Raw genomic sequence first — 12,802 nt, forward strand, 5'->3', positions numbered from 1 at the left:
ACAGACAGAGAGGGAAGGAGAGAATAAAAAATAGTACGTAAGTAAGCATCATAGATGTATAATTCAATCATCCCTAAGAAGCCTAATGGTCTGCTCTCATAGTCCCATCAAAATCTATACCAATCACATGACTATTTTCCACAGCTGTGTTTCTGACCTGAGGCTGGGGTCAGAGCTGCCCAGGTTGAGGAGGGCAATGTTGAGCAGGGTCCCCGGCACYTCTTTGGGCCTGATCTTGGTGTGCTGGGGGATGGAGTCCGGCTGGGACAGCTCCCAACGCGTCCTGATGTGGATGATGGACTGGACGATGGCCTCACACTCCTGGTGCATGAAGGTGAGCGGCGTGCCCTGGTTGGCGATGGTAAGCGTGAACTGGTTCTCATCCACCAGGCAGATCTCCTCTATCTCTGAGGCGTAGTAGATGTCGTTGAGGAAGACCGACTGACCCAGGACCCGGGTACGCTCTGCTGACGTCACCTGGACTGCTGTGGAGCCCACCTGGGGACAACAGAGACAGCTCATTGAGACTGAGTCACTATGCTATACAGCCCACAAAAGAGTAACATGGTAAAAAAAAACATCCATTATCAGCCGGAGTCTGGTTTAGCGGTTGACCCTTCAGACCACATCTACTTCCGGGGGACAAGCATTCAATCCGTCTCAGACATTCCTGMCATTCCTGTCTGTGCCCCTAATTACTTTCAATTACATCCAACAGCCCAAAAAGTATGTAGGAATCATATAACATTATAAATCTACTGACTCCCTCATGTCCTGACCTTGATGGAGACCTTGGTGTCCTTGTGGGCCAGTTTGAGGGCGTTGTGGAACACCTTGAGGTCCTCCTCAAGGGCTAGCGTGGCCGCAGGCAGCTTCTGCTGGTCAGGCTCAACGTGCTCAGCAAGKCGCGCTGGTGAATCAATGAACAACAGCTTCTTGCTCCCCTTCAGGCCTGTCAGCAGTCTCTCGTGGTACTTGGTGTACTCCCTCACCCACGTGTTGCAGTTGTAGATGTAGATGGCAGCCACGTTCTCGTAGGCGAAGCCCGGGAACACCACAAACCACTTGGACAGGAAGTCGGTCTTGAAGCGGTTGCTGGGTCCGGCGTGGGTCAGGTCCACAACGATCTCATAGGGCTTGGCGTAGTAGGGCTTCAAGGTCAGCAGCACGTGGTAGATGAGAAGGTCACCGTTGATCTGGCCCGTCTTGAATCTGGGAGGGTAAAGAGGGAGAGGGGGACGTCACAGAAGCATTGGTGGTTTTCATTGTAATTTAAATAAGGTGCACGAGACAGGAAGTGTATGTCATGCCAACTGATTGCGTCACAGTTCAACACTTAACTCGGTTGGAAAATGACAGTGTGAACTGGATTAACAGCAGACATGGGCTCTCAAATCCTCAAAATGTTCTACAGCTGCACCATTCAGCGCATCTTGACTGGCTGCAACACTGCTTGGTATGACGATCGCATGGCGATACAGAGGGTGGTGCGGACAGCCAAGTACAGTCGTGGCCAAAAGTTTTGAGAATGACACAAATATTAATTTCCACAAAGTTTGCTGCMTCAGTGTCTAGATATTTTTGTCAGATGTTACTATGGAATACTGAAGTATAATTACAAGCATTTCATAAGTGTCAAAGGCTTTTATTGACAATTACATGAAGTTGATGCAAAGAGTCAATATTTGCAGTGTTGACCCTTCTTTTTCAAGACCTCTGCAATCCACCCTGGCCTGCTGTCAATTAACTTCTGGGTCACATCCTGACTGATGGCAGCCCATTCTTGCATAATCAATGCTTGGAGTTTGTCAGAATTTGTGGGTTTGTGTTTGTCCACCCCCCTCTTGAGGATTGACCACAAGTTCTCAATGGGATTAAGGTTTGGGGAGTTTCCTGGCCATGGACCCAAAATATCGATGTTTTGTTCCCCGAGCCACTTAGTTATCACTTTTGCCTTATGGCAAGGTGCTCCATCATGCTGGAAAAGGCATTGTTCATCACCAAACTGTTCCTGGATGGTTGGGAGAAGTTGCTCTCGGAGGATGTGTTGGTKCCATTKTWTATTCATGGCTGTGTTCTTCGGCAAAATTGTGAGTGAGCCCACTCCCTTGGCTGAGAAGCAACCCCACACATGAATGGTCTCAGGATGCTTTACTGTTGGCATGACACAGGACTGATGGTAGTGCTCACCTTGTCTTCTCCGGACAAGCTTTTTTCCAGATGCCCCAAACAACTGGAAAGGGGATTCATCAGAGAAAATGACTTTACCCCAGTCCTCAGCAGTCCAATCCCTGTACCTTTTGCAGAATATCAGTCTGTCCCTGATGTTTTCCCTGGAGAGAAGTGGCTTCTTTGCTGCCCTTCTTGACACCAGGCCATCCTCCAAAAGTCTTCGCCTCACTGTGCGTGCAGATGCACTCACACCTGCCTGCTGCCATTCCTGAGCAAGCTCCTTACTGGTGGTGCCCCGATCCCGCAGCTGAATCAACTTTAGGAGATGGTTCTGGCGCTTGCTGGAGTTTCTTGGGRGCCCTGAAGCCTTCTTCACAACAATTGAACCGCTCTCCTTGAAGTTCTTGATGATCCGATAAATGGTTGATTTAGGTGCAATCTTACTGGCAGCAATATTCTTGCCTGTGAAGCCCTTTTTGTGCAAATTAATGATGACGGCACGTGTTTCATTGCAGGTAACCATGTTTGACAGAGGAAGAACAATGATTCCATGCACCACCCTCCTTTTGAAGTGTCCAGTGTTATTCGAACTCAATCAGCATGACAGAGTGATCGCCAGCCTTGTCCTCATCAACACTCACACCCGTGTTAACTTCTTATGGCTGGGTATTGAGTAGCTTGGTTGAATAAGGTGCCCAGAGTAGAGTAAACTGCCTGCTCCTCAGTCCCAGTTGCTAATATATGCATATTATTATTAGTATTGTATAGAAAACACTCTGAAGTTTCTAAAACTGTTTGAATGATGTCTGTGAGTATAACATAACTTATATGGCAGGCAAAAACCTGACAAAAAWTCCAACCAGGAAGTGGGAAATCTGAGGTTTGTAGGTTTTCAAGTCTTTGCCTATCCAAGATAGTGTAAATTTGGTCCGATTGCACTTCCTAAGGCTTCCACTGATGTCAACAGTCTTTAGTACCTTGTTTCAGGCTTCTACTGTGAAGGGGGAACGAATAAGAGCTGTTTGAACCAGATGTCTGGCAGAATGCCATGAGCTAAGTCTCGCGCGCGGCCGTGAGAGCGAGCTCTGTTCCTTTTCATTTCTAAAGACAAAGGAATTGTCCGGTTGAAACATTATTGAAGATTTATGATAAACACATCCTAAAGATTGATTCTATACATCGTTTGACATGTTTCTACGAACTGTAATAACTTTTTTGACTTTCCGTCTAGACTTAGTGCTCGCGCGTTGTGCATTTGGATTACTGYACTAAACGCGCGAACGAAAAGGAGGTATTTGGACATAAATGGACTTTATCGAACAAAACTAACATTTATTGTGGAACTGGGATTCCCYGGAGTGCATTCCGATGAAGATCAAAGGTAAGTGAATATTTATAATGCTATTTCTGACTTTTGTTGACTCCACAACATGGCGGGTATCTGTATGGTGGCTGAGCTCTGTACTCAGATTATCGCATGGTGTGCTTTTGCCATAAAACTTTTTTGAAATCTGACACAGCGGTTCCATTAAGGAGAAGTATATCTTTAATTCTATGCATAATACTTGTATCTTTTATCAACGTTTATGATGAGTATTCCTGTAAATTGATGTGGCTCTCTGCAAAATCACCGGATATTTTGGAGGCAAAACATTACTGAATATAACGCGCCAATGTAAACTAAGATTTTTGGATATAAATATGAACTTTATCGAACAAAACATACATGTATTGTGTAACATGAAGTCCTATGAGTGCCATCTGATGAAGATCAAAGGTTAGTGATTCATTTTATCTCTATTTCTGCTTTTTGTGACTCCTCTCTTTGGCTGGAAAATGGCTGTGTTTTTCTGTGACTAGGCGCTGACCTAACATAATCAGATAGTGTGCTTTCGTCGTAAAGCCTTTTTGAAATCGGACACTGTGGTGGGATTAACAACAAGTTTATCTTTAAAATTGTGTATAATATTTGTATGTTTGAGTTATTTTAATTATGAGATTTCTGTTGTTTTGAATTTGGCGCCCTGCACTTTCACTGGCTGTTGTCAAATCGATCCCGTTAACGGGATTTCAGCCGTAAGAAGTTTTAATGAGAGAATCACTGACATGTCAGCTGGTCATTTTGTGGCAGGGCTGAAATGCAGTGGAAATATTTTGGGGGGATTCAGTTCATTTGCATGGCAAAGAGGGACTTTGCAATTAATTGCAATTCATCTGATAACTCTTCATAACATTCTGGAGTATATGCAAATTGCCATCATACTAAGTGAGGCAGCAGACTTTGTGAAAATTAATATTTGTGTCATTCTCYAAATTTTGGCCACGACTGTACATATCCCTGCCATCCAGGACATCTATATCAGGTGGTGTGAAAGGAAGGCCTGGAAATCGTTAAAGACTCCAGCCACCCAAGCCATAGACTGTTCTCTCTGCTTCCAGTCAGCAAGTGGTACCGACACCAACATGCTCCTGAACAGCTTCTATCACCAAGCCATAAGACTGCTAAATAGCTAACAAAATGGCTACACAGACTGAGTTAACCCTTGTATTTTATTTTTGCACCATCTCTATGCACACTCATAGGACTCCACACACACATTTCCCTGCACATTGTAAACAATGTATGGTATTGGAACTGACCCTGTATTTTGCTTCTTACTTTCTTGTGTTCTTATTTCGTGTGTATTTTTGTTCTCCCTTGTGTTATTTGTAGTGCTACATTGATGTTGATTACTGCATTGTTGGGTTTGGAGCTTGAGAGAAAGGCATTTCACTGTACTTGAGCACGTGACAAACTTGGAACTTGAGTCTGCAAAGACAGAAATTAGAAACAGATAGGAGGAATGACTGATGTACAGTAAAATACAGCTTTCATTTAAATATTTGGTTAATAAGAGAATTAATAAACAATTAAATTAATCTGACCATGCAAGACATTCATTTGTTGAATAACGCTTACCTACAGTAGCATTAGTATGTGATAATGGCACCGGAAGGATGACTGCCGTTTTATGGGCTCTTAACCAACAATGATATATATTATAATTTTTCTTTAATGAGTTGGACGAGAGGGAGTTACTCCAGACACCCGAACAGGCCCTCCGCGTCATTCGCAGGATATTTTTTTTTTTTTTGATATCGCGGAAGGAGATCGGTGTGCCTTGTAAGGATCCGGCGACGAGTGGCTAAACTTCCCCCCCCCCCCAAATCGGTACTATTGGCCAACGTACAATCGCTGGATAATAAAGTGGACGAACACGTATATCCTACCAACGGGACATTAAAAAAACGAACATCTTATGTTTCACCAAGTCGTGGCTGAACGACTACATGAATAACATACAGCTGGTGGGTTACACACTGTATCGGACGGTCAGAACAGCAGCCTATGGTAAGACAAGGGGTGGCGGTCTATGTATATTTGTAAACAACAGCTGGTGCACGATATCTAAGGACGTCTCGAGGTTTTGATCGCATGAGGTAGAGTATCTCATGATAATCTGCAGACCACACTATCTACCAAGAGAGTTTCCATCTYTATTCTTTGTAGCTGTCTATTTACCACRACAAACCGATACTGGCACCAAGACTGCACTCAATGAGTTGTATACAGCCATAAACAAACAGGAAAATGCTCATCCATAGGCGGCGCTCAAAGTGTCCGGGGACTTTAATTAAAAGGAAACTTAAATCCGTTTTACCTCATTTCTACCAGCATGTTAAATGTGCAACCAGAGGGGAAAAAACTTTATACCACCTTTACTCCACACACAGAGCAGTACAAAGCTCTCCCTCGCCCTCCATCCTCCTCGGTCAATAAAAAAAAGTGGTCAGATGAAGCAGATGCTAAGCTACAGGACTGTTTTGCTAGCACAAACTGGAATAGGTTCTGGGATTCTTCCAATGCCATTGAGGAGTACACAACATCAGTCACTAGCTTTATCAATAAGTGCATCGATGACGTCGTCCCCAAAGTGACTGTACGTACATACCCCAACCAGAAGCCATGGATTACAGGCAACATCCACACTGAGATATAGGGCAGAGCTGCCGCTTTCAAGGAGCGGGACTCTAACCCGGAAGCTTATAAGAAACCCCGCTATGCCCTCCGACGAACCAGCCAACAGGCAAAGCACCAGTACAGGACTAAGATCGAATCGTACCACACCGGCTCCGATGCTCGTCGAGTGTGGCAGGGCTTGTAACACGTGACACGAGCCTACCAGWTGTGCTCAATTACTTCTATGCTCGCTTCGAGGCAAGTAACGCTGAAACATGCATGAGAGCATCAGACTGTGTGATCACGCTCTCCGTAGCCGACGCGAGTAAGACCTTCAAATAGGTCAACATTCACAAGGCCGCAGGACCAGACGGACTACCAGGACGTGTACCCCGAGCATGCGCTGACCAACTTGCAAGTGTCTTCACTGACATGTTCAACCTCTCCCTATCTGAGTCTGTAATACCAACACCAAGGTAACCTGCCTAAATGACTACCAACTCGTAGCACTCACGTCTGTAGCCATGAAGTGCTTTGAAAGGCTGGTCATGGCTCACATCAACACCATTATCACAGAATCCCTAGACCCACTCCAATTTGCATACCGCCCCAACGGATCATGCCATCTCTATTGCACTCCACACTGACCTTTCCCACCTGGACAAAAGGAACACCTATATGAGAACYCTATTCATTGACTACAGCTCAGCATTCAACACCATAGTGCCCTCAAAGCTCATCACTAAGCTAAGGACCCTGGTACTAAACACCTRCCTCTGTAACTGGATCCTGGATTTCCTGACAGGCCGCCCCCAGGTGGTAAGGATAGGTAACAACACATCCGCCACGCTGATCCACAACACAGGGGCCACTCAGGGGTGCATGCTCAGTCCCCTCCTGTACTCCCTGTTCACCCAAGACTGCGTGGCCAGGCACGACTCCAACACCATCATTCAGTTTGTAGACAACACAACAGTGGTAGGCCTGATCACCGACAATGACGAGACAGCCTTTAGGGAGGTCAGAGACRTGACCGTGTGGAGCCAGGACAACAACCTCTCCCTCAACGTGATCAAGACAAAGGAGATGAATGTGGACTACAGGAAAAAGAGGACCAAACACACCCCCATTCACATCAACAGGGCTGTAGCAAAGCAGGTTGAGAGTTAAGTTCCTTGTTGTCCACATCACAAACAAACATCCAAGCACACCAAGACAGTCGTGAAGAGGGCACGACAAAACCTATTCCATCTCAGGAGACTGAAAATATTTGGAATGAGTCCTCATATCCTCAAAAGGTTCTACAGCTGCACCATCGAGAACATCTTGACTGGTATGGCAACTACTCGGCCTCCAACCGCAAGGCACTACAAAGGGTAGTGCGTACCTCCCAGTACATCACAGGGGCCAAGCTTCCTGCCATCCAGGACTTCTATASCAGGCYGTGTCAGAGGAAGGCCCTAAAGATTGTCAAAGGCTCCAGCCACCCTAGTCATTAACGGTTCTGCACAGCAAGCYGCACCGGAGGGCCAAGTCTAGGTCCAAGAGGCTTCTAAAAAACAGCTTCTACCCCCAAGCCATAAGACTCCTGAACATCTAATCAAATGGCTACCCAGACTATTTGCATTGCCCCCACCTCTTTTACAGTGCTGCTACTCTGTTTATTATCTATGCATAGTCACTTTAATAACTCTACCTACATGTACAGTTGAAGTCAAAAGTTCAKATACACCTTAGCCAAATACATTTAAACTCAGTTTTTCACAATTCCTGACATTTAATCCTTGTAAATGTTATCTTTCTTAGGTCAGTTAGGATCACCACTTTCTTTTAAGAATGTGAAATGTCAGAATAATAGTAGAGAGAATTATTTATTTCAGCTTTTATTTATTTCATCACATTCCCAGTGAGTCAGAAGTTTACATACACTCAAAATGGTATTTGGTAGCATTGCCTTTAAATTGTTTAACTAGAGTCAAACGTTTCGGGTAGCCTTCCACAAGCTTCCCACAATAAATTGGGTGAATTTTGGCCAATTTCCTCCTGACAGAGCTGGTGTCACGGAGTCAGGTTTGTAGGCCTCCTTCCTCGCACACACATTTTCAGTTCTGCCCACAAATTGTCTATAGGATTGAGGTCAAGGCTTTGTGATGGCCACTCTAAAACCTTGACTTTGTTGTCCTTAAGCCATTTTGGCACAACTTTTGAAGTATGCTTGGGGTTATTGTCCATTTGGAAAACCCATTTGTGACCAAGCTTTAACTTCCTGAATGATGTCTTGAGATGTTGCTTCAATATATCCACATAATTTTCCTGCCTTGTGATGCTGATTTAGTTTGTGAAGGGCACCAGTCCCTCCTGCAGCAAAGCACCCCCACAACATGATGCTGCCACCCCCGTGCTTCACGGTTGAGATGGTGTTCTTTGGCTTGCAAGCKTCCCCCTTTTTCCTCCAAACATAACGATGGTCATTATGGCTAAACAGTTCTATTTTTATTTCATCAGACCAGAGGACATTTCTCCAAAAAGTTACATTTTTGTCCCCATGTGCAGTTGCAAACCGTAGTCTGGCTTTTTTTTTATGGCGGTTTTGGAGCAGTGGCTTCTTCCTTGCTGAGCAGCCTTTCAGGTTATGTCGATATAGGACTCGTTTTACTGTGGATATAGATACTTTTGTACCCGTTTCCTCCAGCATCTTCACAAGGTCCTTTTCTGTTGTTCTGGGATTGATTTGCACTTTTCGCACCAAAGTACTTTCATCTCTAGGAGACAGAACGCGTCTCCTTCCTGAGCGGTATGACGGCTGCGTGGTCCCATGGTGTTTATACTTSCGTACTACTGTTTGAACAGATGAACGTGGTATCTTCAGGTGTTTGGAAATGGCTCCCAAGGATGAACCAGACTTGTGGATGCCTAGAATGTCTTGGCTGATTTCTTTTGATTTTCCCATGATGTCAAGCAAAGAGGCACTGAGTTTGAAGGTAGGCCTTGAAATACATCCACAGGTACACCTCCAATTGACTCAAATGATGTCAATTAGCCTATCAGAAGCTTCTAAAGCCATGACATAATTTTCTGGAATTTTCCAAGCTGTTTAAAGGCACAGTCAACTTAGTGTATGTAAACTTCTGACTCACTGGAATTGTGATACAGTGAATTATAAGTGAAATAATCTGTCTGTAAACAATTGTTGGAAAAATGACTTGTGTCATGCAAAGTAGATGTCCTAACCGACTTGKGGAGAGGTTGAAAAGCGAGTTTTAATGACTCCAACATAAGTGTATGTAAACTTCCGACTGTACATATTACCTCAATTACCTCGACTAACTGGTGCCCCCGCACATTGTACCAGTACCCCCTGTATATAGCCTTGCTATTGTTATTTTACTGCTGCTCTTTGTTACTTTTATTTATTTTCTTTTTAGGTATTTTTCTTAAAATTGCATTGTTGGTTTATGGGCTTGTAAGTAAGKATTTCACTGTAAGGTCTACACGTTGTATTTGGCGCATGTGACAAATACAATTTGATTAGTAATTATAACAAACACTTCTCGTCTCCAAGACAACACAGCATGTTTCCACTCCTCTCAACAGCCCACCTGTTGTAGGGTGTTAACCATAGTGCTTTCTCTCTGGCTTCTGTGTGACCAAGCTAATCATCACACACACACACACAAACTGATATACAGGTAACTTCCAAAATAAAGGAAACACTAACATAAAGCATCTTAATAGGGCATTGGGCCAGAACAGCTTCAATGCACCTTGGTAAAGTTGGCATAGATTCTACAAGTGTCTGGAACTCTATTGGAGGGATGCGACGCCATTCTTCCACGAGAAATTCCATCATTTGGTGTTTTGTAGATGGTGGTGGAAAACACTGTCTCAGTCACGGCTCCAGAATCTCCCATAAGTGTTCAATAGGGTTGAGATCTGGTGACTGAGACAGCCATGCCATATGGTTTACATCATTTTCATGCTCATCAAACCATTCAGTGACCACTCGTGCCCTGTGGATGGGGACATAGCCATGGTAGCCAAAATAATGGGAAAGATAATGGTCTGCCCAGCATTTTTATACATGACCCTAAGCATGATGGGGGTGTTAATTGCTTAATTAAATCAGGAAGGACACCTGTGTAGATTCAAGTGCTTTCAATATACTTTGTATCCTTCGTTTACTCAAGTGTTTCCGTTATTTTGGAAGTTACAGTTAGCTTCAAATAAAGCAGCAAAGGAGAAGTAAGAGCGGTACAGGAAACATATCATTACTGTGCGAGCGTGACGAAGGCTTGAATGCTTCTCACACCCCTTTTTTCCCCCCCAGACATTTCTCTTCTATAAAATTGCTCACAGATACAGGTGTTTTAAAAAAAAATCTTGCCTGGCTTCTCCTGTGTTACGAAGTACCACAAACAAACTTGTCAACTCCGTCAAGGTAAGTGATATTAACATATTTAAGAACAGAAAAAAGTTTGGAAATAGTCTTTTTTTAATTTTTTATACAAAATTGTATAGTCTATTATTTTGAGAACCTAACTATAAGGAAATTCAATAGTGAGATTTTGTTCATCATACCCAGAATGTATAGGTTACGGTCTATATTGACCAGAATCGCTTGAGCTACATTTTCTGGGAGATAGAAATTGTATAATATCAGTAAAAAAAAAAAAAAAGTGCTGGCCTAAACTGGAAGTGAACATTGATCGTCAATGATCTAAAATATATTCTGAATGATAATGGTTCAGATGAATCAAGACGTGAAATCTCAGATGAGAGCATTGATCTCCGACTGCTGATTGAATCAGACAGTATGGAAACTGACTCACATGAAATCACAATAGGAACTGTTACAAAGAAAATAAGCACAAATTGAGATCCTATTATACTTTMAGAGTCACCAGTCAACCTCACTCTTTTTCTCACTCTTTCCCGATAGAAATATGAATGGCTCCCAGGTCTGCCTCTTGCTGTACAGTGTAGTACTAATGGGATATGGGGCTAACCCTGACACAACCATGGGACCATCTGTAACTACAGGTTTAACCACAGCAACAAATCAAACCTCAACAACACACTCCACTAGGGCAACATCTGTAACCAACATCCCAGCAACCACCAACACACCATCCAGAGCCTACACTAAGGCCCATCCCAATCCCTGTGCCGACTGTCTGTTTAAYGAGATGGATGCCACCATCCTGCTGATAGTGACGGGTTGCCTGGTGGTCCTGTGTACCATCCTGCTGGTCTCCACCGTGGTGCTGTTATACCAGGTGTTCCACCTGAAACACCAGCTATGTAGCAGAACCATCAGCAGCCGCCCCACCCGCAGCAACGTAGACCTGGTGAGTGGTTCTGGGCACTGGGGCACTGGGCAGAAGACCAAGGAGAGGCCTGGCTCTGAGCCCAGTGAGACCAGCCTGATGATGCCAGAGCTCAGACAGACGCAGGAGGGGGAGAGGGGCAAGAAAGAGGAGCCAGAGAAGGAAGTCAAGGAGCAAGGGAAAGATGAGACGGCGAAAGCCACGCCCAAGAAGAAAGAGAAGGAGGCAGCCACAGCTAACGTCACGTCAGGAAGTGCTGAAAATGGAGCGTCGACCCCCAGCCAYGAGAGCCCAGTCACCAACAACCAGCCTGCAGAGCCCTCTGACCCCGCAGCCACAACAGCCTCTCCTTCCTCCCAGGCCTCCAGTGATGTGGTGGTGGGGTGAGTGGCGCACTCATGGTGACCTTCTCAGACCGCATACTGATTGGTACAGCACAGTTTTATACAACAGCTTCTATTGACATGCCCTAAAGAGACCATCTGCTTTCGCACTGACAGGTGTTTGTGTAGACAAATAGAGTGATTTTTCAATACCACAGTAGCTTTATACACCATGTTTGCATTCTCATTCAAAACTTATGAAATAATTACTGTTATGATAATGTAATACACATTCATGTACAAGAAGAAGTTGACTATAATGTGAATGTTTGATATTTGTATTAATTTGTATTTTTGAAAAACAAAAATAAATATTTGTTCAAATGTAGAGCATTCCTCGGTGTCACTGATCAGAGGACTCGTATTTTGTCTAGTGGATATATCACAGCTTGCTTGTTCTCCCATTTCCCTCACTTKTTTTTTAGACATTCTAAATGCAATAGAAATGCTGTTAATATTACAAAAGCAGAAACAACCACCACCACCAGCACTGAACTGTAGTATCAGGTCAAGTAAAGAGACTGCATTAAGAGGATTTTAAGCAACAAAGCTCCTCCAGAAACTCTCTCACAATGTATTACCTCAATTCAACATCACTTTCTTGGTCTTTTCTCTACAGTAAAGAAGAATTCACATGTTTCTACTCTAGCTCCATCTATCCTTTGTATACAACAATAAAGCATTACGACACCTTGTCAAGTGCTTCCTGAGTGCTTCTCTGCTACAGAGAGTGTGTCTGAGAGACAGCTAAATGTGTGTGAGTGTGTGTGTGTGTGTGTGTGTGAGAGAGTGTGCAAGACCATCCATTACAGAGCGTGTGAGGCTGGGCATTAGTAAGCAGAGTGAGTCCGTCTCTCTGCTGGGCAGTACCACTGGGATCTCAAAGAATGCTCTGTTTTCACTGACCAGAGGGGGGAAAA

At 44.1% G+C, this 12,802-nt stretch overlaps 1 protein-coding gene and 1 pseudogene across 1 annotated transcript; one reads left to right on the plus strand and one right to left on the minus strand.

Moving 5' to 3' along the window:
* LOC111950158 (neurofibromin-like) overlaps positions 1-12,802 on the minus strand; it is an 82,045-nt pseudogene that overhangs the window by 23,014 nt on the left and 46,229 nt on the right.
* On the plus strand, positions 10,512-12,577 carry LOC111950160 (uncharacterized). The gene is made up of 2 exons (XM_023967561.2): positions 10,512-10,610; positions 11,112-12,577. The coding sequence occupies exon 2, from the start codon at positions 11,116-11,118 to the stop codon at positions 11,884-11,886; it is 771 nt and encodes a 256-aa protein (XP_023823329.1). The 5' UTR covers positions 10,512-10,610; positions 11,112-11,115; the 3' UTR covers positions 11,887-12,577.

This window comes from Salvelinus sp. IW2-2015, linkage group LG23 (assembly GCF_002910315.2).
Source record: "Salvelinus sp. IW2-2015 linkage group LG23, ASM291031v2, whole genome shotgun sequence".
Lineage (NCBI taxonomy): Eukaryota > Metazoa > Chordata > Actinopteri > Salmoniformes > Salmonidae > Salvelinus > Salvelinus sp. IW2-2015.